The 26357-nt window shown below is 44.3% G+C and overlaps 1 protein-coding gene across 3 annotated transcripts in view; it reads right to left on the bottom strand.

Annotated features, from left to right (window-relative positions):
• Window positions 1-26357, bottom strand: part of LOC137432971 (annexin A4) — a 184060-nt gene that overhangs the window by 12527 nt on the left and 145176 nt on the right. For all 3 annotated transcript variants that reach the window (XM_078783800.1, XM_078783801.1, XM_078783802.1), the window contains 3 exons: window positions 23358-23439; window positions 17969-18063; window positions 12717-12830 (listed from right to left, as the gene is read on the bottom strand). In XM_078783800.1, coding sequence (XP_078639926.1) covers window positions 12717-12830; window positions 17969-18063; window positions 23358-23439 — 291 coding nt within the window. The remainder of the gene's footprint in view (window positions 1-12716; window positions 12831-17968; window positions 18064-23357; window positions 23440-26357) is intronic.

Consider the following 26357-nt stretch of genomic DNA (forward strand, 5'->3'; position numbering starts at 1 on the left):
AAGGTCATTCATTGTAACTGCTCCACTGCCTGCAAGACACTCCGCTGCTCTTGTAGTCGATATGGACTACCATGTACTACTGTCTGTGGACCGTGCCAACTTGAAGAATGTGACAATCCACATAACAAGTTTCTTCCAGAGGAGTCGTAGGATGACGATGAATAGCGACTAACTGTATAAGACAACAAATGCCTAATGGGCTGGTAAACCTGGCTTACTGGATTACCTGATTACTTTGTGCTTATTTAAGTAATTTTGATGATTTCCTGGGTGCCTTAAACCTCGGTATACACACTGAAAATATCTCTCTAGGTTGACTACTATTCGACAGAACCATTTTAGTGGATCAGGATGTCACCTTGGGATGCCATCTTGGACTTGTCAATAAATAATTAACTGATGGTAATTTTATTGATTCAATTAGATTCCTTGGGCCCTAAAACCTAGGGTTAGACACCAAAACCACCTTTCTAGGTTGAATAATAATTGAGATATGGCCATTTTAAGCTCCCGGTGGCCATCTTGGACGCCATCTTGAAAATGACCCCTTTCCGGAAGTCAGATGTTACTAGATTTTTAGTATGTTATTTAGCATGCCCAATGGTACCAGAATCCATTGAAAACCCTTTTGTATCAATTTTTCTGGGGTTAGGTGATTTTTTTCCTATATTGACCCTACTAGTATCAGTGTGGGGGACAGTCATCTTGTATTGGAAAAGTCTATATTTTGCGACTGTGATTTTGATGGACCCTGTGGCCACATGCTCTGCAGCCGCCCAACGGAGACCCTAACAGAGACCCCTGCAATGAAAGCTGGTATTTTCTCTCTCTCTCTCCTCTCAAATTGGAGGGTTTGCCTCATGCGCACTCACCCCTCTCACTCCCTCTTGCCTCTGTCTCTCTGTTGATGGTTCTGAATATAAAAACCAGGTTTGTAACAGGAAATGTGAAGAGGAACAGGTTGAGATGGTTTGGTCATGTGTTGAGGAAGGATGAAAGTGACTGGTTGAGAAGAGTGATGGAAATGAATGTAGAAGGAAGTAGAGGACGGGGAAGACCGAGAAAGACTTGGCTAAAGATGGTGGAAGAAGAAATGCAGGCAAGGGGGTTAATAAGGGGAGATGCAGAAAATAGGGCAAAATGGAGAAGATTGTCATGGGGACCGCAAGGCTAACCCCCGCTCTAGCAGGGAAAATGGCCTTAAAATGCATGTTGTTGTTGTTGTTGTTGTTGTTTGTAACAGGAATCATGGTTAAAATGCACGTGCACAGTTCACACAAGCTCTAGGCTCACTCTGTCGTATTTTATGGCAGGACGTGCTCTTTTGTTACATTGGATTTGTACCCAAGCCACGTTTTCACTCTCCGTGTAAAAAAAAACAAAAAGCATTTAAATAAAACAGACCACGTGCACTTGTTCACAGCCAATGGAAATGCTTATTTAGAGGTCAAAGGGGAAAATCTAAATGGGGTTTATATGAGACGATGAAAAAGTTTCATTTTGACGTTTGAAGTGCATGGCAGTAGATAGTGACATATTATCTTCAAAATGCTGTACTTACAGGGCATATATTGTTGCAGATTCTCATTTGGCTGAACAATGTCACTCAGTTATCTTGTGTTGAGCCGGCAGGATGGCCGAGAGGAACGCACACTCACATGTGAGCGGTCTCGGCTGGGTTTGAATCCCGACCCGGCTATAAACTGGCATCCCGGTGTTTCGCAGGCGGGGCAAGGCATCAATGTGTGTGTCGACCCTTGGATGGATGTTAAACTTGCCGTCTGTCTATCGGCATTAGTTGGTGGAGGTTGAGGATCCCATGGTGTCCTTCGCGAAGACTAGGCCCCATGGCCAAATTACAAACTACTTCTCTAACCTACACGGGGGCACTGCATCAGTGGCACTGCCGCTCCCTCGGCAGATGATATTCGCATGTGCTTCATACGAAAGAAGAATACCAATGATCCTGTGTTAATGTTTCAAAATATCAACGAAGAACACTTGGAACACCGTACCATCTGTGTACACAAAATCGAGGCTCGTGGAAGAGCCAGAATAAAGGACATAGCAGCGAGAACAGTTGAAAGCAGGAAAACACCCCAACAGCAGGGGAGACGGATATAACAAAGGGACACTTGGAGAATTAGAACGACACTCTCCGACGTCGCGACGTCGACCGATATGCCTTGACCCACATTAATACATCGTTATAAATACTTGTACCAAGTTTGATTTAAATACCTTCAGTTCTCAAGTATCACGTTTTTACCTGACATGACCTCTGACCTTTCATGCCAAAATCGAATCAGTTCATCTTTACCTCATTATACATACCTGTACCAAGTTTGACTTAGATCCCTTCAGCCGTTCTCAAGTTATAAATGTATTACAGACTATGACCTTTGACCTCTTGACCCCAAAATCAAATCGGTTGGTCTTTGCATCATAAATACATACTTGTACCAACTTTGGTGAAAATCCCATCAGTGGTTCAAACTTTGGTGAAAATCCCATCAGTGGTTCACAAGTTATGGCAGTAACAGGATTTTAACCTAACCTGACCTTTGACCTCGTGACCCCAAAATCTAGTCAGTTCATCTTTACCTCATTATACATACCTGTACCAAGTTTGACTTGGATCTCTTCAGCCGTTCTCAAGTTATCGCCGTAACGAAAACCTATTACGGGACGAACGGACGGACGGACGGACGGACGGACGGACGGACAACCCGAAAACATAATGACTCCGACGACTTCGTCACCAGAGGCATAAAAATATGCAAGGGGAATAATGAGAGAGTAAGGTGAGGGGAGCAGGACGCAGGGGGTGAAGAAGCTGGATACAAGGTCAAACACAAGAAGGGCTTAAATAAGAGAAAGGGAAGACCGGAGATGAAACAGCAATGACCGTAGATGTAATAAGGGTAGGAAATATCAGGGGTATGGATGGGGGATGACTGGAGGAGGAGCTGAGCATCCATCTTGAAGCCCGAGAGGTACGAATGAGATTTAACAAACTGAGTGAGTTGGTTCAACATTTGAGAGAAAAGAGTAACAAATGAGTGGATGTGAGTAGTGAGCCTGGATTTTAGGAGTTTCTCAGATTTTTAGGGCCATACAGTTAGGTACAGCGGAGGAGGGTGGAGCATGGGAACGTACAGGTGTGGAGGAATAGGGTGGAGGAATAGGGTGCAGGAGTGGAGGAATAGGGTGGAGGAGAGGGGGTGGAGCATGGGAACGTGCAGGAGTGGCGGAATAGGGTGCAGGAGAGGGGGTGGAGGAATAGGGTGCAGGAGAGGGGGTGGAGGAATAGGGTGCAGGAGAGGGGGTGGAGGAATAGGGTGCAGAAGAGGGGGTGGAGGAATAGTGTGCAGCAGAGGGGGTGGAGGAATAGGGTGCAGGAGAGGGGGTGGAGGAATAGGGTGCAGGAGAGGGGGTGGAGGAATAGGGTGCAGGAGAGGGGGTGGAGGAATAGGGTGCAGGAGAGGGGGTGGAGGAATAGGGTGCAGGAGAGGGGGTGGAGGAATAGGGTGGAGGAATAGGGTGCAGGAGAGGGGGTGGAGGTGAGAGGACGCATACATTGGGCAGGTTGTGGAAGACAATTGCGGGATGGGGGTTGGAGGACGGACATGTGGTAGGTGTCCCGGAGCGGAGACTGTTGTACGCGGGCACGGACGAGATGAAGTAGGCGAGGGTACCGACACTGCGATCCCGCATTCACTGCAGAACGGGACGGGTTTGTGGTCAGCAAGACAGAGACTTACATCCTGGGATAGACCAATGGCATACCGTACTAAGCTTTGGAAGCGAATAACTTGGAGCGGAGAGAGAAAAAGGTGCCCTCCTCATTTGTCCATAACTTAATTTTTTTAAAGTCATCGCCGTAGTCTTTTAGTCCTGGTGAACATGAAAACCACACAATGTTTAGGAATGGCAATATCTATTTCACGTTCCCACAAACTCGTTCAAGCATGACATGAATTCCTAAACTTGTGTCTTGAAGTTTCAAAATGGATCTTGATACTCGGTCACAAAGACGTTGGTTATCCCAGTGTGTGGCGGGTAAACGTTGGTTATCCCAGTGTGTGGCGGGTAAACGTTGGTTATCCCAGTGTGTGGCGGGTAAACGTTGGTTATCCCAGTGTGTGGCGGGTAAAGGTTGGTTATCCCAGTGTGTGGCGGGTAAACGTTGGTTATCCCAGTGTGTGGCGGGTAAACGTTGGTTATCCCAGTGTGTGGCGGGTAAACGTTGGTTATCCCAGTGTGTGGCGGGTAAAGGTTGGTTATCCCAGTGTGTGGCGGGTAAACGTTGGTTATCCCAGTGTGTGGCGGGTAAACGTTGGTTATCCCAGTGTGTGGCGGGTAAAGGTTGGTTATCCCAGTGTGTGGCGGGTAAACGTTGGTTATCCCAGTGTGTGGCGGGTAAAGGTTGGTTATCCCAGTGTGTGGCGGGTAAACGTTGGTTATCCCAGTGTGTGGCGGGTAAACGTTGGTTATCCCAGTGTGTGGCGGGTAAACGTTGGTTATCCCAGTGTGTGGCGGGTAAACGTTGGTTATCCCAGTGTGTGGCGGGTAAACGTTGGTTATCCCAGTGTGTGGCAGGTAAACGTTGGTTATCCCAGTGTGTGGCGGGTAAACGTTGGTTATATCAGTGTGTGGCGGGTAAACGTTGGTTATCCCAGTGTGTGGCAGGTAAACGTTGGTTATCCCAGTGTGTGGCAGGTAAACGTTGGTTATCCCAGTGTGTGGCGGGTAAACGTTGGTTATCCCAGTGTGTGATGGGTAAACGTTGGTTATATCAGTGTGTGGCGGGTAAACGTTGGTTATCCCAGTGTGTGGCGGGTAAACGTTGGTTATCCCAGTGTGTGATGGGTAAACGTTGGTTATATCAGTGTGTGGCGGGTAAACGTTGGTTATCCCAGTTTGTGATGGGTAAACGTTGGTTATATCAGTGTGTGGCGGGTAAACGTTGGTTATCCCAGTTTGTGATGGGTAAACGTTGGTTATATCAGTGTGTGGCAGGTAAACGTTGGTTATCCCAGTGTGTGGCGGGTAAACGTTGGTTATCCCAGTGTGTCATGGGTAAACGTTGGTTATATCAGTGTGTGGCGGGTAAACGTTGGTTATCCCAGTTTGTGATGGGTAAACGTTGGTTATATCAGTGTGTGGCGGGTAAACGTTGGTTATCCCAGTGTGTCATGGGTAAACGTTGGTTATATCAGTGTGTGGCGGGTAAACGTTGGTTATCCCAGTTTGTGATGGGTAAACGTTGGTTATATCAGTGTGTGGCGGGTAAACGTTGGTTATCCCAGTGTGTGGCGGGTAAACGTTGGTTATCCCAGTGTGTGGCGGGTAAACGTTGGTTATATCAGTGTGTGGCGGGTAAACGTTGGTTATATCAGTGTGTGGCGGGTAAACGTTGGTTATCCCAGTGTGTGGTGGGTAAACGTTGGTTATCCCAGTGTGTGGCAGGTAAACGTTGGTTATCCCAGTGTGTGGCGGGTAAACGTTGGTTATCCCAGTTTGTGGCGGGTAAACGTTGGTTATCCCAGTTTGTGATGGGTAAACGTTGGTTATATCAGTGTGTGGCGGGTAAACGTTGGTTATCCCAGTGTGTGGCGGGTAAACGTTGGTTATATCAGTGTGTGGCGGGTAAACGTTGGTTATCCCAGTGTGTGGCGGGTAAACGTTGGTTATCCCAGTGTGTGGCGGGTAAACGTTGGTTATCCCAGTGTGTGGCGGGTAAACGTTGGTTATCCCAGTGTGTGGCGGGTAAACGTTGGTTATCCCAGTGTGTGGTGGGTAAACGTTGGTTATCCCAGTGTGTGGCGGGTAAACGTTGGTTATCCCAGTGTGTGGCGGGTAAACGTTGGTTATCCCAGTGTGTGGGGGGTAAACGTTGGTTATCCCAGTGTGTGGCGGGTAAACGTTGGTTATCCCAGTGTGTGGCGGGTAAACGTTGGTTATCCCAGTGTGTGGCGGGTAAACGTTGGTTATCCCAGTGTGTGTCTGGTTTCATCCACGTTGTGTAACCACACGTCATCTGACAAAGAGAATGTAGTACTGTAGTGTGTAACGATAACGAGACTTCCCTTCCCAGAGACATCGATAGTGCGGTCTTCTGAATGATAATGTCAAAAACAACCTCGTGAGAAAAATTCTTCAAACAGATTAATCAGCCGAGCGGACGAAGATTCGTGCTGAGAGATTGCCAAAACAGGATGAGAGCTGCGCACAAATAGGTTTCGTGCTACACAAGTCGTGGGCCAACAACAAAGGCTTCGTTGTTTCATCAAATCATACAACAACATATGGAAATGTTTACCAATATTGCTCTTTATTTACACATTGCCTATAACCTAGAGATACAATCGATTTGTTCAACGTATAATCATATAGATATGTTTAGGAGCATTTATTTTTAAGATTGCAACAGGTGATCGATTTCCTGGGGGGTGGGGTGACTGAGTTGGGGCGGTTAAGAAAGACAACAGGTGTGAAACTTTTTACAGAAAATCTTGTTCGTGGAAGAAACTTAAATACGGCAGAATATAAGAAATGTTTTTGGGAATGTGTCCGAAGGGTTAAAGGTGCTTAGAATAGAGCGGTTGTTTGCTTAGAATAGAGCGGTTGTTTGCTTAGAATAGAGCGGTTGTTTGCTTAGAATAGAGCGGTTGTTTGCTTAGAATAGAGCGGTTGTTTGCTTAGAATAGAGCGGTTGTTTGCTTAGAATAGAGCGGTTGTTTGCTTAGAATAGAGCGGTTGTTTGCTTAGAATAGAGCGGTTGTTTGCTTAGAATAGAGCGGTTGTTTGCTTAGAATAGAGCGGTTGTTTGCTTAGAATAGAGCGGTTGTTTGCTTAGAATAGAGCGGTTGTTTGCTTAGAATAGAGCAGCTGTTTGCTTAGAATAGAGCAGTTGTTTGCTTAGAATAGAGCGGTTGTTTGCTTAGAATAGAGCGGTTGTTTGCTTAGAATAGAGCGGTTGTTTGCTTAGAATAGAGCGGTTGTTTGCTTAGAATAGAGCGGTTGTTTGCTTAGAATAGAGCAGCTGTTTGCTTAGAATAGAGCGGTTGTTTGCTTAGAATAGAGCGGTTGTTTGCTTAGAATAGAGCGGTTGTTTGCTTAGAATAGAGCAGTTGTTTGCTTAGAATAGAGCAGTTGTTTGCTTATAATAGAGCGGTTGTTTGCGTAGAATAGAGCGGTTGTTTGCTTAGAATAGAGCGGTTGTTTGCTTAGAATAGAGCGGTTGTTTGCTTAGAATAGAGCGGTTGTTTGCTTAGAATAGAGCGGTTATTTGCTTAGAATAGAGCAGTTGTTTGCTCAGAATAGAGCGGTTGTTTGCTTAGAATAGAGCGGTTGTTTGCTTAGAATAGAGTGGTTGTTTGCTTAGAATAGAGCAGTTGTTTGCTTAGAATAGAGCGGTTGTTTGCTTAGAATAGAGCGGTTGTTTGCTTAGAATAGAGTGGTTGTTTGCTTAGAATAGAGCAGTTGTTTGCTTAGAATAGAGCGGTTGTTTGCTTAGAATAGAGCGGTTGTTTGCTTAGAATGGAGCAGTTGTTTGCTTAGAATAGAGCAGTTGTTTGCTTAGAATAAAGCAGTTGTTTGCTTATAATAGAGCAGTTGTTTGCTTCGAATAGAGCGGTTGTTTGTTTATAATAGAGCGGTTGTTTGCTTATAATAGAGCAGTTGTTTGCTTAGAATAGAGCGGTTGTTTGCTCAGAATAGAGCGGTTGTTTGCTTATAATAGAGCAGTTGTTTGCTTAGAATAGAGCGGTTGTTTGCTTCGAATAGAGCAGTTGTTTGCTTAGAATAGAGCGATTGTTTGCTTAGAATAGAGCAGTTGTTTGCTCAGAATAGAGCGCTTGTTTGCTTATAATAGAGCAGTTTGTTTGCTTAGAATAGAGCGGTTGTTTGCTTATAATAGAGCAGTTGTTTGCTTAGAATAGAGCGGTTGTTTGCTTAGAATAGAGCGGTTGTTTGCTTCGATTAGAGCAGTTGTTTGCTTAGAATAGAGCGGTTGTTTGCTTAGAATAGAGCGGTTGTTTGCTTAGAATAGAGCGGTTGTTTGCTTAGAATAGAGCGGTTGTTTGCTTAGAATAGAGCAGTTGTTTGCTAAGAATAGAGCGGTTGTTTGCTTAGAATAGAGCGGTTGTTGTCCCCCGTCGCACCGCAGAGCGAAAGGGGGACTATGGTTTTCCCCTCTGTCCGTGTGTCCGTCCGTCCATCCGTCCGTGCGTGTGTGCATGCGTGCATAAGCGAAGGACCGCATTCGAATTTGGTGTGTGGGTGCAACCCACGTCAAAATCCAAGATGGCCGCCGCCATGTATGTCTGATGCCATGTATGTCTGAACCTTGTGAGCGGAATATCTTGAAATATAAGCGAAGTGCCAACTTCTAATCTGGTGTGGGTGTATCTATGCATAAGGAAGAACCCTATTGAAAATTGGGTCGCGACGTCAAAATCCAAGATGGCCGCCGCCATGTATGTCTGAACCTTGTGAGCGGAATATCTTGAAAAATAAGCGAAGTACCAACTTCTAATCTGGTGTGGGTGTATCTAGGCATAAGGAAGAACGCTATTGAAAATTGGGTCGCCACGTCAAAATCCAAGATGGCCGCCACCATATATATGTCTGAACCTTGTGAGCGAAATATCTTGAAAAATAAACGAACTACTAACTTCTAATCTGGTGTGTGGATGTATCTACGCATAAGGGAGGACGCTATTGAAAATTGGGTTGCCACTTCAAAATCCAAGATGGCCACCTTGCGTCCTCCACTTTGTCAACTCGCATTACTTCACCGATGGGGGACCTAGGCGTCATGCTTGTTTGCTTGGAATAGAGCGGTTGTTTGCTTAGAATAGAGCGGTTCTTTGCTTAGAATAAAGCAGTTGTTTGCTTAGAATAGAGCGGTTGTTTGCTTAGAATAGAGCAGTGGTTTGCTTGGAATAGAGCGGTTGTTTGCTTAGAATAGAGCATTTGTTTCTTTGGAATAGAGCAGTTGTTTGCTTGGAATAGAGCATTTGTTTCTTTGGAATAGAGCAGTGGTTTGCTTGGAATAAAGCAGTTGTTTGCTTTGAATAGAGCATTTGTTTCTTTGGAATAGAGCAGTTGTTTGCTTGGAATAGAGCGGTTGTTTGCTTAGAATAGAGCATTTGTTTCTTTGGAATAGAGCATTTGTTTGCTTGGAATGGAGCGGTTGTTTGCTTGGAATAGAGCGGTTGTTTGCTTCGAATAGAGCAGTTGTTTGCTTGGAATAGAGCAGTTGTTTGCTTAGAATAGAACAGTTGTTTGCTTAGAATAGAGCAGTTGTTTGCTTAGAATAGAGCGGTTGTTTGCTTGGAATAGAGCAGTTGTTTGCTTGGAATAGAGGAGTTGTTTGCTTAGACTAGAGCGGTTGTTTGCTTAGAATAGAGCGGTTGTTTGCTTAGAATAGAGCGGTTGTTTGCTTAGAATAGAGCGGTTGTTTGCTTAGAATAGAGCGGTTGTTTGCTTAGAATAGAGCAGGAATGGCTCCGAGTGAGCAGTTGTTTGTGTAAAGTAATTCATTGTGATTGATATTTCAGATATGCATCACTTGTGTCTAGTTCGATGACGTTCTCCCTTTCCCAATGTCTGAGCTAAAATTACCAATCCTTTTGACCCCATTTTTACTGTTCTTCCCTCTGCAGTCAGTCTTTCATGTGCTTTTTAGCATTTTGCTAGGCGGCACAACTTTTTACAGCTAACACCGTCAGGCAGTTGTACCTCCTGTTACCTGGTTGTAGTCCTGGTTACCTCCGAGACTGTGGGGTGAGAGTTCACCGCGGGGTAGCTCCACCCACCCAACTGAGCAGCAGTGAGGGAGAGAAGGGCCGAGGCAATTTATCGGTTATGCACTGGTCCAAGGGCATAAAGGTGGGGGCAATGACGGAAGTGGGAGGAGAATGTCCAGACCGAAGCACTGGAGGCTGTGCTTGTCCGAGAGCTCCAGTGTGGAAGTCACGCCCCCACCCAGCCAGAGCCACACCTTTCTCTCCTTCTACTTGGCCCACAGTTCAAGACATTAACCTCCGCCACCTGCCTAGACTCCTCTTACAGGCTTTGTAATGGGTTTGTCACAACTCTCTTCTGCTTTGTCTCCCTCACGTGTTGTGAATGATTGGGCCCAATAATGCTTAGGCTAATTAAGGATCTCCCGTTCGTTCATTTGGCCCATTGGTTCATATTGGTAGCGGGTTAAGGGGGTTGTTTATTTATTAAGTAGCTGTTATTGCTTCCTTGTGTTTCCTCCCTGTGCCATTTAAAATTAAACATACCTGGTCTCAGGGTGAATTCTGGCAGTTGTGGTTCTCCTGGGGGTGGTTAGGCAAGCCCCACTACGGGACTAATTGGCCATGGTGATTCAACACCGCACATCCAGACTGCGTCACATCTCAGGCTTGCTTGGTCTAGTTTGTATATGACAGGCGATGCCCAATTGGCATAAATCTGGGTTGATTCAGACTTACAATCTGTGCAGTATCACGACATTATGCGCGGGTTCTGCCACCACCCCAAATTGTGTGGGGGTAAGAGAACGAAAAGGGGAGGTGGGGTGACACTCTCTACAAGGTAGAGGGACAAAATAGACTTGGGAAGGATAAGGGGTATGGGGAATAATGAGAGCAAGAGTAGGACACAGGTGGTGAACAGGATGGATACAGACACAAACTCTCAATCACAGAAGTGGAAAGAAAAACTGGAAACTCAGAAGGAGGTGGGTTTGGGAAGGGTTAATGGGAGTAGAAAAGATCATGGTTTTTGATAGGGGATGATCTCAGATGGCGGTGAACAGCTGTCTTGAAGACATGGAGTGAAGAATGAGATGGAAGAGAATGTGGAAGTGGACTTCCAAGAGGTGGGAAAGGAGAGGATCGAATGAATGAGTGGAGGTGAGCAGTGATTGTGAATTTTGGGAGTTTCATCAGAAGGGGGTTGATGGTGGACCATGTGTACCCTGCAGATGCCAGATACCTGGTTTGCCCAAGAAAGGTCATGGCTGATGTGAAAAGGTGAAAAGGGCCAAGCGAGGAAGTGCAAGAGCACCAGAGCAGGTTTTTATGACATGTGAGCTGATGCTATCCAATCCAGTTGCAGAATCAGAGCCAAGGGTTGCAAGAAACTTTTCCACCTTCTCAGGTGCAAAAGACAGTCTGGGAGCAATTGGGTATGATGGGGAAGGATGGGTACCGAGAATACAGAATTGAGGCATTCAGCCTTCTTATGAGCAGAGTCGGCTGTGGAGCCATTTGAAGAGAGGGAAGGGATGGAGTGGGAGCATCCTCCAGAGACAGACTTAATACGGTGGCACCAGGTTTTAGAATAGGGAGACAAGTTTGAAAGTTCAATCCTGAGGTTGAACAGATGTTTTCCGACTCTCCTCAGAGTGGACAAACACTTGTTGCGGGGTTTGTGGAGTGATCTGAGGTTGCCTTCAGTTGGGTTTGCCTTTTTTTTTTTTTTTTTTTTTTGTATACTGAATCGAGGCTCGTGAAAGAGCTAACATTTATTTCACAAACAAATCAACCAGACAAACAAAATATATAAAAAGAGGGAGCGGAAGACAAGATGGGGAGAGAAGGGGAAGCACACAACCACAACATTTGAGAGCAGGGAGAAGTGTGGGAGGGAGAGGGCTTGGGGTGAGGAGGCGTGGGAAGGGGGGGGGGGGGGAGAGGTATAAAACACAAGGGGACCGAAATTAGCGGGGGTAGAAAAGATCAAGGTTTTGGATGGGGGAGGATAAGAGATGGTGGTGAACATCTGTTTTAAAGACCTGGAGGGTGGAGTGGGATTGAAGAGAGTGAGGGAGTTTGTTCCAGAGGCGGGAGAAAAGAGGAATGAAGGAGTGAAGGTGAGCAGAAAGTCTTGATTTTGGCAGTTTGACCATAAGAGGGTTGCAGGCAGATCTTGTGCGACCTGTAGGAATATTTGGGGGACAGAGCCCAGAGAGAGCTGGGGGGGCAAGGCCAGAGAGGAGTCGGTAGAAGAATGCAAACTTCCAGGAAGAATTCCAGGAAGAATGCAAACTGAGACCATCATTGATGTGTTGACTCGGCGCAGAGCATGCGGCAGCCGAGCCAAACGCTACATCTAATTCTCAATGCTGCCCCAAAGCTGTAGTCACACTGCACCAATTTTGATTTGACTTTTTGGAGGACTCTGAAATTTTTTTCCCCCATTAAAGCTTCATGAGTTTCATATGATCTGCAGCTGAGAACTGGAGGTCGGTATTCAATTTTTTGTTAGTTACCCCTGCTTATAGAGTAGTATAAACTTCCCTCCACCTTTCGCACAACCTTTCCCTCATTTCCAAGTATTAAGGATTTTAAAGTCAAAATATGATTTAAAATTTTGTTTAAAAAACAGGCAAGATTCAGCGAAGTCCCAAAATCGAGTGACATATTCAGCAAAGTTCACGATACATATCACGACACTACCCCTTGTTATTTTCTATCAAGACGTCTCAGCTCATGGAAGAATGGAAAGTATGGACCAAAGCAATCCGAGCCTCCGCCGAATACAAAGGGAACACCCAACTTCTGCCCTGATGAATCAATGAGCTCCTGCGATTTTATCCTGAACGGCAACAGTTCAGAAATGCGTGGAAGTGTGGTACAGAAGCAACCAACCATTCATTCCAAGATAGGCAGTGGTAGGTGTGCGGGATCCGCATTTTTATGGAGACGCACCTGCATAGCCGCATAGAGCTGGCGTGCCTCCCTCTGGGCCGGAAGGCAAAGGAGCCACACGAGTGCCATGGCCGTCTTCTGACACATATCGGAAGTGATGTGCTCTTCCAAATCCTGCACAATGTAAAACAGTAAACCTGAGGTTACCGGTAAGTCATTCTCAGAATGTAAACAAGCTCTACGTATTGTGTGTATTTTATTAATGGGGAGGCCCTGTGAAGGTAATGGCAAACCCCCGAGTGAAGTTCCTGGCTCAAAAAAAAAACCTCTTTGCTCAGATTTCTATGTTGATGTGGAGTTGGGTACAAAAAAAGAAAACAAACAAGTACAGATACATTCAAAGTACACCGCCCCATGCCAAATAATTAAATATCCTCCAGCGCAGCATTGCCGGGGCGCCTCCGGCGCCCGGCAATACCGCAGTGCACCTCATAGAGGCTGCATTGGGAAGGAGAGGTGTACACTAATTGATTGATTAATTGCATAATCAAAATCAATAAAACATCATCACAAAATATTTTCTTAATCAATTGGCTAATAGCATAACTAAACCACTAGTGCTTCATCCGAAGAAGTATCTTTTAGAAATTTAATTAAACAAGTCATTAATAAAAAAAATTAAATAATTTATTGATTAATCAATGAATAATGAATTGATTAATCAATATAATCAAAAATATCCTTTATAGCCACATCACTTGGTCACTGTCATGTCCAAACTATTAGCTTCCTAGCTCAAAAGGTGCCTGAGATATTGCCCAGATGAGAAAGGAAATAAATAAATGATTAATAATGAAAATAAATAAATAGTAATCATTAAAAATAATAATAATTAATCAATTGGCGAATAGAATACATAAACCACCACCATTTCATCTGAATCTGTAACTTTAAAACAATTAATTAATTAAGTCATTAATCGAATAATTAAAAAAATAATCGATTAATTGATTAATCAATAAATAAAAAGTAGCCTTTACAGCCAAATCACTTGGTCATTGTCATGTCCAAATATCAGCTCCCTAACTCAAAAGGTGCCTGAGATCATGCCCAGAAGAGAAAGGAAATGTATAAGTACTTAATTAATCGATAATAATTAAGTAACTAATCAATTAATTGATTAATCAAAAAACAAACTAGAACGGGCACTCGGTAGAGCGCATACCTTCGCCGCAGCTACTGTTCTGTACTTGGCATGGGAGTGTAGGGAACAGAACAGTGAACAGTTTGGTGCTGATTTCATGCAAATCGGATAAGAATTGACCGAGTTATGACAAAAAACGCACATTTTGCAAGGTCGTGACCCCCCTGACCTTTGACCCCCAACCGCTAACAAGGGTAATGTCTTCACTGGGTCATGTCGTATATCACAAGATCGGGCATTGAATTCTGAACATTTTGGCATTAGTTGCATGCCAATTGGATAAAAATTGACCGCGCTATGGTAAAAATACGATTTTGACCTTTTCGTGACCTTGACCTTGACCTTTGACCCGATTGCTCCCAAAATCTAATCAAATGTGTCCCGTATAATAACCAATCATCCCACCAAATTTCATGCAATTCGGTTGAATACTTTTTGAGTTATGCGAATAACATACACACACACACACACACAGACATACAAATAAATACACAGCGATCAAAACATAACCTTCCGCTTTTGCGAAGGTAAAAATAAGTTTTTGACAAAGTACTTACTCACTATTGTGCCCAAATTTCGGCTTCCTAACTCAAAGGACGGCTGAGATATCTCCCGGACAAACAAGAAAACAAACAACCAGAGTGAAACTGAGTACTCCCTTTCAGCGTGCGTCACTGCCGAGCCCCCTTCGGTGCCCAGCAATGACGATTTGCAATGCCTGGAGATGGCATAGGAAAGGTGCGGTGTACAACAAGAAAACAAGAAAACAAACAACCAGAGTGAAAACTGAGTGCTCCCTTTCAGCGTGCGTCACTGCCGAGCCCCCTTCGGTGCCCGGTAATGATGTCATGCAGCGCCTGGAGATGGCATAGGAAAGGTGCGGTGTACAACAAGAAAACAAGAAAACAAACAACCAGAGTGAAAACTGAGTGCTCCCTTTCAGCGTGCGTCATTGCCGAGCCCCCTTCGGTGCCCGGTAATGATGTCATGCAGCGCCTGGAGATGGCATAGGAAAGGCGCGGTGTACAACAAACAGAAGGAAATTGGACCCAGGAGGCAACTTCGCTAATCAAGCCAGCACTACATCGACACCATGTTGTAGGGACACAACGGGCCCCAGCAGGCATTGAGGAGCCAAGGAGAACAGACTTGTATTGACATCATCTCAGACTGCCCCTGAGCCCAGGTCACATGATCACCAGATTGCAGTTTTGCATTATGAGGCATCAGAAGAGACCGGGCGGCAGCGAGGAATTTGCATCGCCGAAGTTGGAACGATGGTTGGATGTGTTTGTGGTGATTACTCCATGAAAGACAATTGAGCTTTTGTCAGGAAATGCCAGTCTATTTCATGGTCCTAAATACAGGAATGGGAATGAATAGACAGACCTGCATTGTAATAGAATCCCCAAATCCCATTTAATGGGTTAAAGCTTGGGTGAATGCGATAACTCTCAAACAGAATATTCAGCAGAAAGAAGAATAAAAATTCACAATCTCTAACTTTAATAGTAGTGGGGCGGCTTAGCCCAAATATTCAAAAGAATTGTGCATTTTGTGATACAAGCACCAAATTTGGCACAAATGTACATTAATATGTTGCGAACATTTTCAGATATTGGGCCACTTGAAATTCCGTAATTTTTTTTTTCAAATTTTTTCAAATTTCGTAATTTCAAATTTTTCGGGTGACACCGTCACAATTTCGGTCTTCGAGGCCGGCCGATAGGCAAAGTGTGACCTGAAGGGACGAGGTTCTCCTGACCACGTGGCCCTCGATCTGGGAAGCGAGAGGCGTTCCATTAGTGGACGCGCCCCTCACGCCCGACTTTTGGGCGGCCCCGGCAGGCCGTTTGTTTTGACGTTCCGTGACAGGCCCCGCACCCCCACCTCCGGGCCGACCGGAAGCTTGTGCTGAGTACATCATACCTGAACAACTCAGTGAGGCAGAACACAGCAGTGCACACCAGGGTGACCCCTTCAGTGCATAAACCAATTAACCTGTCCACTGCAGGGCATATAGAAATGAAGTTATTTTCTGCATATAATAATAATATAAGTTCAGTTCTATATAACAATTTCTGTTATCACCACTACCACTACAACTACCACTACTACAAGCTTTGTCTGGAATTTTGTGGACTAACAGACAAACAGACATACAGACAAGCTGAGATCAAAACATTACCTCCTTCCACCATTGAGTGTAGAGGTAAACATCATGGAAATTATATCATGCCCTAGATTTAATTCATGCTTACCCGTGTATTTGCTTCACTGGTTCACAAGGTCTTTTGCATACATGTAATTCAGACTCTCGTCTTCATTGCTGACCACACAATGTTTGCAACATATTAATGTACATTTGTGCCAAATTTGGTGCTTGTATCACAAAATGCACAATTCTTTTGAATATTTGGGCTAAGCCGCCCCACTATATCGGCCGGCCTCGAAGACCGAAATTGTGACGGTGTCACCCGAAAAATTTGAAATTACGAAATTTGAAAAAATTTGAAAAAAAAATTACGGAATTTCAAGTGGCCCAATATCTGAAAATGTTCGCAACATATTAATGTACATTTGTGCCAAATTTGGTGCTTGTATCACAAAATGCACAACAGGTTTGCTATGCTGCTACACTATAGATGGTAATTTACCACGCTTACAAGATTTAACAAAATCCAGCTGAAATGTGGAAAATGAGTCCTTTATTAGACATTAGTCCTATTACACAAAGTTATTTTTATATAAAAAATATGTGAAAATGACCATTTTGTATCTTTTGCAAAAGTAGGCCATTGTGAGTAACAGCAGGTAGCCAATCAGGTAGTCAACCATGGCGAGATTCTGAGTGATTGCCCCAATTGTTTCCCATCATCAGCAGCTTTTCATTTTCGTTTAATGGAGGAAGGACGAGCTCATAGGAACCGCTCTCTCCGCACCAAACCATGGCGTAGTGCAATAAATTAATTAAATGCATGAGAAATCCCCCCCCCCCTTCCCACGCCTCCTCCCCCCAAGCCCTCTCCCTTCCACACATCTCCCTGCTCTCAAATGTTGTGTTTGTGTGCTTCCCCTTCTCTCCCCATCTTGTTTTCCGCTCCCTCCTTTTATATATTTTGTTTGTCTGGTTGATTTGTTTGTGAAGTAAATGTTAGCTCTTTCACGAGCCTCGATTCAGTATACAAAAAAGAAAAAAGAAAAAAAAAAGAAGTCCTCTTGTGTGTGTGCGTCTCTTACACACTCACACACTCGCACACTCTCTACACACACACACACACACACACACACACACACACACACACACACACTCTATACCGACACACATTCTCTCTGCACACTCGCACACTCTCTCTACACACTCTATGCACACTCTCTACTCACTCACACACTCTCTCTACACACTCTGCACACTCTCTCTACACACTCTCTCTACACACTCGCATAATCTCTCTGCACTCACACTCTCTATACCGACTCGCACACTCTACACAATCACACACACTGTCCTCACACTCGCACACACACACTCTCTCTACGCACATGCACACTCTCTGCACACTCGCACAATCTCTCTACACAGTCGCACATTCTCGAAACAGTCGCACATTCTCTACACACTCGTACACTCTCTACACCCTCACACACACTCTCTACAATCTCGCACACTCTCTGAACACTCTTGCACACTCTCTCTACACACTCTCTATATACAGTATACACACACACTCACACACTCTCTACACCCTCACACACACTCTCTACAATCTCGCACACTCTCTGAACACTCTTGCACACTCTCTCTACACACTCTCTATATATACACACACACTCACACACTCTCTACACACTCAAACTCTCTCTCGACACACTCACACACTCTCTATACACTCACACACACATTGTCTACACACTCAAACTCTCTCTCTCTACACACTCACACACTCTCACACTCTCTATACACTCACACACTTACACACTCTCTACACACTCAAACTCTCTCTCTCTCTCTACACACTCACACACTCTCTCTATACACTCACACACTCTCTCTATACACTCACACACTCTCACACACTCTCTATACACTCACACACTCTCTACACACCCTTCCAAAAGTTGTCTTGTATTGCTGCTTGATCTCCTGTCGCTGAGCAACACTTCTGTTCGGGAGAGTGTCCACAACAGCATCCTCGTTGCCATCTAAAAAGAGATCGATTACACAGTTTGTGAGGGATATCCGGGATTAAGAGGAAAATAACCCCAAAACAGAGAAATTAAAGTGTGGAGGAAGGAAAATGTGGGACCAAAACAGGAAAGAAGGAATAAGCCTGAGTATGAGGGGCAGAGAGTTGTATATGGAAGAGTTTTCATTTTTAATATGGATTTCATTCGGTACCATTGACCACCACCACCACCATCCAAGACCACCCAAGAGTTCACATCAATCACACACAGCGCTGGTTCTCCTTGGAGATGGGTATTTTTATATACAAAGGTAAAAAAAAAGTTTTTCCAAACATTAAAGTTAGATGTATGTGCTTTTCGCCAAAGATGAAAGTACATGGTAATGCTTGTCCGAAGAACATATGTCTGGATGTGCCCCCTATATAGGAGGTGAAAGGGGGGGGGGGGGAGGGGGGTTGCCCCCAAAATTGGTATTTTATTCAAAAAACCTCTTCTCAGAAACCGCCAGACAGATCCACACCAAACTCGCACGAGGCATCGTGACCATGCTCTAACCTTAAGTCCGCATGGCCTTATCTCCCCTGGAAAGGGGGTCACGGGCTCCATTCCCTAATCCTTCATCCAGCTTGATCCTAAGGCTCGATGTACAGTCAGACAAAATTCAAGGTCTTACACGCTCTGCTTGCTATTTGTCATGAACAGGACAATATGGTCACCTAGAACGACACTCGCTGAAGTGCATACCTACGCCAGATTGAACAGTTTCCGTTTTGTAGGCCACTGAAAGGCCGAATCGGAATCCGGATCTCCAAAGTCGAATCGACTTGTTCTTGTCATCTCACCAACTCGTACACCAAGTTTCGTCCGAGTCTGTCCACAACGTTAGAGATATCCTGCTACATATTGTTTTCGGCCCTGTAATTATAGTAGCCGGATCCGGATTTTCACCAAATCTGAATCGATACAGTTGTGAAAACACAACAGCTGTCTACCTTAGTTGGTGGAGGTAATATAAAGCTAGTGAGGAGAGAGCGGGTTGATGGGAGGGCTTAAGGGCCGCCCCTGACTGAAGCCAGGACACACCATAACAGCAATGGTACTTGAAACATCAAAACCTTAACTACCAGGTATTAAGGAGAAGTCATTTTCTTTCACATCACACACAGGTTAGTGGTGTCTCTGTATTCTACCACGTCCTTTCTGGTCTTGCACTATCTGTCCTCCCAACCTCCAAGGTGTCTGCAGGGCGCTCAAGGTCCACCATCAACCCCCTTTCTTGTGAAACTCCCAAAATCCACAATCACTGCTCAACTCCACTCATCCATTCAACTTTTTCCCACCCGTGGAAGTCCAGCTCCACATTCGCTTCAATATCATTCTTCCCTCCATGTTTTCGAGATGGCTGTTCTCCACCATTTTAGATCGTCCCCCATCCAAAGCCACGATCGTTTCAACCTCCGTTAACCCTCTATCCCCAAGCCTACCTCTTTCTAAATCCCCAGTTTTTCTTCCTGACAGTTATTTGTCCAAGTCTCCTTCTATTCTGTCCCTCAACACTGCTGTTCCCCATTTCCCCCATTTCAGCCTCTTATACGGGGTAGATCGGGATGGGGATCACAATCCCACGAGTCCTCACTCTTCTGATGTATCATACCAAATTTGGTCCATATATCGGTCATGTATCTGTGAGGAAAATATGTTTTCGTGAATATGACGGAAGGGAGCCCGTGACCCCCTTTCCATTGGGAGATACGGCCATGCGGACTTCAGGTTACAGCCTCGTGGCGAGTTTGGTGTGGATCTATCTGGCGGTTTCTGAGAAGAGGATTTTTGAATGAAATACCAATATTTGGGGCAACCCCCCCTCCCCCCCCCTTTCACAACCTTTATAGGGGGTGCATCCAGATGGGGAGCACAACCCCACAAGACCTTATATTTCCTGATGCATCGTACCACATTTGGTCCATATTGGTCAGGTAGTTTGTGAGAAGATGTTTTAGTCAAATGTTAACGGGCGTACGTACATCGTACTCCATGAGGTTATTTCGGAGAAATAACCGAACAAGTAAAGACATAAGAAAGACAAAAGAGGCCACATGCGTCTAATTAAAATGAGTTGTCTGCACATCACCAACAACACGAGTGATTACCTTCACAACCAAAGGTGGGCAGAGGTTACGTTTTCACCTGTCTGTTTGTGGTCAGGATATCTCAAAGCGTTGTGGACAGATTTGGACGAAATTTTGGTGGACAGCTTGGGTATGTGACAAGAACGAATCGATTCGATTTTGGTTCAGGTCCGAATCCAGATATGATCTTCCAGTGGATACAAAACGTGACCTGTTCAGGCTGGTGGAGGTATCCTATCTACTGAGTGTCATTCTACTTCACCTTGAGTTGATTTAAGACTACAGGTGCGGGGTGGTTCAAATAGCATTTGAAGTTTTGTTCCTAACCGAGATTGTTCATCTACAACAGCGGTCGGGAACCTATGGCTCGCGAGCCATATATGGCTCTTCCGGTGACGGCATATGGCTCCCAGACAATTTTGAGTTGAAAAAAAAAAAATCAGTTTGGAACTGATTTTAAAATACTTGTGATATTTCTTAATAACTAGGGCATGCCCGTACTATATATAAGCTAGGACGTGCCCGTACGTGGGTGCCCGTTCCTTGCCAAAAAAAAAAAAAAAAAAAAATTTGTGTAGGGGTGTGTGTGTGTAAACATCCTAGGGCGTGCCCGTACGTGGGTGCAAAAAAACATGCGTGCAAACAACAACAACAAAAAAAAACTTTGAAACCACGTGGCAGTAACGACCACAGAACCCCCCCCCCCCTCTATTTACATGAATGGTTTGGTCCATTCGCAACGACCACAGAACCCCCCCCTCTATTTACATGCAATGGTTTGGTCCATTCGCAACGCCAAAGCGAACGGCGAACGGCTAAATCGCCATAGCTCGGTAAGTACTTGTCCGATTAATTACAAACCTTGAAAAGGCACATCCTCGGGTCCCCAGCAATATACCTGGCAAGTTTAAAGTATATCGGACCCGTGGTTGTCGAGAAACAGCGGTCACAGACACACAGACACACAGACACACAGAGATTGCTGGAATTATAGATAGATACGGTGTCATTTTAAAGTAAACAGAAATTAGTTTTGAAGATAAAGTTTTGAAGAAGTTTTGAAGAAGATGTGTCACAGGACGAGCTTCCTGTGACATACCACACAATGCAGCGTGTGAGTATTGCCGTATTGACCATGTTTGGCTCTACATATGCATGTGAGCAGTCATTCTCGCATATGAGGAACATTAAGACCAACCTACGCTCACGTTTAACTGATGGAAGTCTCAACACCTGCATGAAGCTCAACCTCACCACGTATGAACCAGACTACAAGGCCATCAGCAAAACCATGCAGCACCAGAAGTCGCATTAAAAGTAAGACATATTTAATTTCTTATACGTTAAAAATACTATATGGCTCTCAATGAAATATATTTAGAAATATTTGGCTTTTATGGCTCTCCCAGTCAAAAAGGTTCCTGACCCCTGATCTACAACAAACCAAAAATACACAACTTTAAGGCATTCCTCAGTTTTTGGACACTTTTGTGGGTCAAAATGAGATCCTCCTCAAGTTGCTCGATGTACAAGTTTGATTCGTAACAAAACTACAAGTTGATCGAGGTGGTTATTTTTGCAGCATCTGTATCATCCTGCACACTTTGATGTTCATCTTTAAAAAGATTTCCAGCACTCAAGTACAGATGTCCTTTCCAGACAATCTCAACCATATTTGTGTAAACATTCCATCATTCTTGGTGGTTTTATCAATCAGGAGTTTCAGAATTTTCCACGGTTCCACCATATTTGGTTTTCTGTTGCCAGCATCTTGATTACCAGCAGATGCATGAAACCGGGAAACATATATGGAACTTGTATGGATTAGTTATCGACACAAGAGACAAATTCCGTAAACATGTATCTGCAAACGCTCATTGGCGTTTTATGAATGGAAGTCCATGTCGAACTTGAAGCACACCATATCAAGATATTACCTGTCGGGGAGGGGGGAGGATATTTACCGAAAGGATATTTACCGAAAGTCCTCCAACCCCCTCCCCACAAAGCCTCAACCTCCCCCTCCCAACTCCACCCCATCTTTGCTCTTCTCCCCACCCCTCCCCCCCCTACACCAACCCTCTCTCCCAACCCTAAGGAATCAATACCCTCTCTACTTCAAGCCTTCAAGCCTCCTTCCCACCCACGCCTCCCCAAACCAACTCAACTCTCCTCCCCCCAAAGCCTCAACCTCCCCCTCCCAACTCCGCCCCATCTTTGCTCTCTCACCCACAACCCTCACTCTCCCAACCCTAAGGAATCAATACCCTCTCCACTTCAAGCCTCCCACCCACACCTCCCCAAAACAACTCCTCAACACCCCCTTTCAAAGCCTCAACCCCTCCCATTTCCAAATCTGCCATATCTTTACTCCCCCTCCCCGCCCTCCTCACCCTCCTCCCGCTCATAAAAGTGAACGGACATTCCCACATCAAAACAGTGGAGTATTTAACGCTTTCCACCCCCCTATCATGCCATCGCCGACTTCACAGAAACCTGTCACCGTTGTCTGTCCAACTCACAATTTTAAGAGAAAATAGTCGGAAATAATAGCATGGGCCCGCGTAACCTGCATGGTAACAGCATTGATTGAGAGAACGCGACAAAATTATTTGGGCGGTGTATAAATAACAGAACATTGCCTTGTTAACTGAGGCCTATCTAAGCTATCTTCACAAGGCATGTGACGCCTATCAGCTCAAAATCATTTTAACTGCCGCTTTGGTCATGTTACACTCAAGGAAAACTGTATAGGGAGGTTGTGGCGATCTTTGACTTGGCACAGCAGCAAGCAGCAACGTGGCAGCCATTGTATAGAAATTGATGGCAGATTCAGGCAAACTGTCCAACCAACGGGTGCAACCCGGATGCACACACACACACACACACACACACACACACACACACACACACACACACACACACACACACACACACACACACACACACACACACACACATGGCTCTTTTTATAGTATAGATTTACATGGTCTTCAATCATCGTTCTATCACTGCAAGAGTGTAAAAATATGAAGCTCGTCGACCGAGTTTTGCTTTTCTTTGGGATTTCAATGCAACGGTTTCACATATCCACACGTTTTAAAGCAGGTGGGGAAACACCCAAAATGTTGTACAGTTTTACACTGACAAAATAAATAAGTAACATCAAAACAAACGAACCTTTGATAGCCGCGTGGATAGATTCCGCATCAGTCTGTGCATTGAATTCCGGAGCTTCGAACATGGTTCCACGGAACTTGCCCTGAAAAGGCAAAAAACAAACAAAAAGAACGTTATGCAGAATGTATACATTAAGGATGCCACCTGCAGCATGGTGCATGTTCTGTCCCAGGTGCAGAATCTCTGCAGCAAGCAGTAAATTATCATTATTACCCTGAGTTCGTGAAGCGAAAAGCAGGGTTAAGCATTCAACTGCGTACGTGTGCCGTGTGTCTGCATTTTAAAAAATTCATTTTCTCGGCAATGGTTGGTCCGATTGACACGAACGTTTACCATAGAAGTGCCTCCGCCTGTATAAATTTTTTAATTCATAATTATGACGTCATATGTCATGTGGTATGGACGCCATCTTGGAAAAAATGGGAAAAAGTTGCACCTCAATATCTCTGAAACCGCTCAATGGGAAAAATTGAAACATGGCTCATTGTCAAGTACTGCCCTTGAGGAATAAGATATGTTAATGATGATGTCATCGGTGCCTTCGTTATGACGTCATAATTCGACAGGGACAACGCTTAGTCCGATCAGTTTGAAATGTATATTATCTATGCAACAATTACGTTAGAGAATATAAATTTATGATGTTATCGCTCACGTGGTCTGGCAGCCATATTGGATCAAAGAAAAAAAATGTTCAAAAACAAGAGTTGGCTCGCAACAAGTTGACTGTGCAGGGTAAGTATTCGATGAATACCATCTAGTTACAGACAAGTTACACCTACCTATGATGATAATTGATAACACAAGTTCTCTTTCAAGGAACATTGATGCATGAGGAGGCCATTAAGCCCATTAAGCAAGTGCAATGGTTTCCAACCGATGGTTGTTTGAGAATAACAAAGATTTAAATTGTTAAACTTACGAAACAAAACATTTGCAACTTTTGTCCAAAAATAAACCAAACATGAATCAATAAAAGCAAAATAAATCCTTCTTAATGCAAGCCTTTTCATATACGTATATAAGTATTTCATATATGTATATAGCTGTAAATATATGCATATGTTTGTATATATGTAAATACATGTAAATATCGAAAATAAAATTATATATATACATAAATAATACAGTCACGTGAAAAAGTAAGTACACACCATGTAAAGTTTTGACTTTTTCAACATATTTTAACATACAGCTATTTGATCTTCATTTCAACATTGATAGATAAAGGTGATGTAATATAACAAATATCATGAAACATTTACATTTTGTAGTCCATTGTATAATTTAAATAAACATAAATGCAAATTTCGCATGTGGAAAAAGTAAGTACACCCTTGGCTCTAATAGGTGGTATTGCCCCCTTTGGCAGAAACAACCTCAAGTAGGTGTTTCTTATAACTGTGTACAAGTCTCTGACATCGACTGGGAGAAATTTTTGGCCACTCCTCCATGCAGAATTCTTTCAGCTGTGCGATGTTTGAGGGGTTTCTTGCATGCACAGCTCCTTTCAAATCCTCCCACAACATCTCGATGGGATTTAGATCCGGGCTTTGACTTGGCCATTCCAGAACCCTCCATTTCTTTGTTTTCAGCCATTCCTTGGTGGATTTACTGGTATGTTTAGGGTCATTGTCATGTTGCAAGGTCCACCCTCGGTTGAGCTTCAACTTTCCGACAGATGGCCTCACATTATCCTCAAGCACCCTCTGGTACAATGAAGAATTCATAGTGGATTCCATGATGGTGAGCTGCCCAGGCCCTGATGCAGCAAAGCTGCCCCAAACCATAATATTTCTACCACCATGCTTTACAGTTGGTATCAGGTTCTTGTGGTCAAATGCTGTCTTTGGTTTTCGCCAAACATGTCTTTTGCTACCGTGGCCAAATAGCTCTACCTTTGACTCATCTGTCCAGAGCACATTGTTCCAGAAGTGCTGGTCTTTGCCTCGGTGTTCATTGGCAAACTTTAGTCTTGCCCTGATGTTCTTTCTGGACAGCAAAGGTTTCCTCCTGGCACACCTCCCATGTAGATCAAATTTGTGCAGCCTCTTTTTAATGGTAGACTCATGCACTTTGACATCAACAGTGGCAAGAGCTAACTGTAGGTCCCGTGATGACATTCTGGGGTTCTTAGAGACTTCTTTCAGCATCTTGCGGTCTGCTTTCGGGCTGAACTTGCTGGGGCGGCCTGGCCTGAACAAGTTGGCAGTTGTTTGGAATCTTCTCCACTTGTAGATGATCTTCCAGACAGTCGAATGATTGATTTCAAATTGTTTGGAGATCTTTTTAAATCCCTTCCCAGATTCGTAGGCATCTATAACCTTCTTTCTGAAGGCCTCAGAGAGCTCTTTTGATCTCGGCATGGTGACGCCGCACACTTCAACAACAAAGAGCAAACCAAACTAAATGTCTCAGGTTTAAATAAGACAGGTTCCTCCAAGATCCTCTCTAACGATGTTCTAATCCTTTGCACCTGAGCTGGTGCACCTGATTCTAATTTTAGGTATTTGAAGTTGTGATAAATGTAGGGGTGTACTTACTTTTTCCACATGCGAAATTTGCATTTATGTTTATTTAAATTATACAATGGACTACAAAATGTAAATGTTTCATGATATTTCTTATATTATATCACCTTTATTTATCATTATTGTTGAAATGAAGATCAAATAGCTAGTCCACAAGCAACACGTAGGCCACCTTAGAACATTAGTTATGTCATAGTATGTGTGAGGATAAGGCCATTTCCATTAGTGATACCTGCGTTGTGTAAAATAAATAAGCTTCGGTTCCGTTCATTTTGCGGCCACCCTCCAATCGACCTCGTTGGGCAGCATCCATCCCGCGCCCCATTCAGCTAATCCACCTCGTTTGTCACGCGTTGGGCCGGCAGCGTTAGCTGCCAGTTGCTCGCTCAAACTAGTCGGTTGGCCACGAGGTAGGCCTGGAAAGGGGGAGGAGCGTGAGGAAGAGGTGTGGCCGCATCAAGCAGCACAT

This window comes from Myxine glutinosa, chromosome 8 (genome assembly GCF_964187855.1).
Source record: "Myxine glutinosa chromosome 8, kmMyxGlut1.1, whole genome shotgun sequence".
NCBI lineage: Eukaryota > Metazoa > Chordata > Myxini > Myxiniformes > Myxinidae > Myxine > Myxine glutinosa.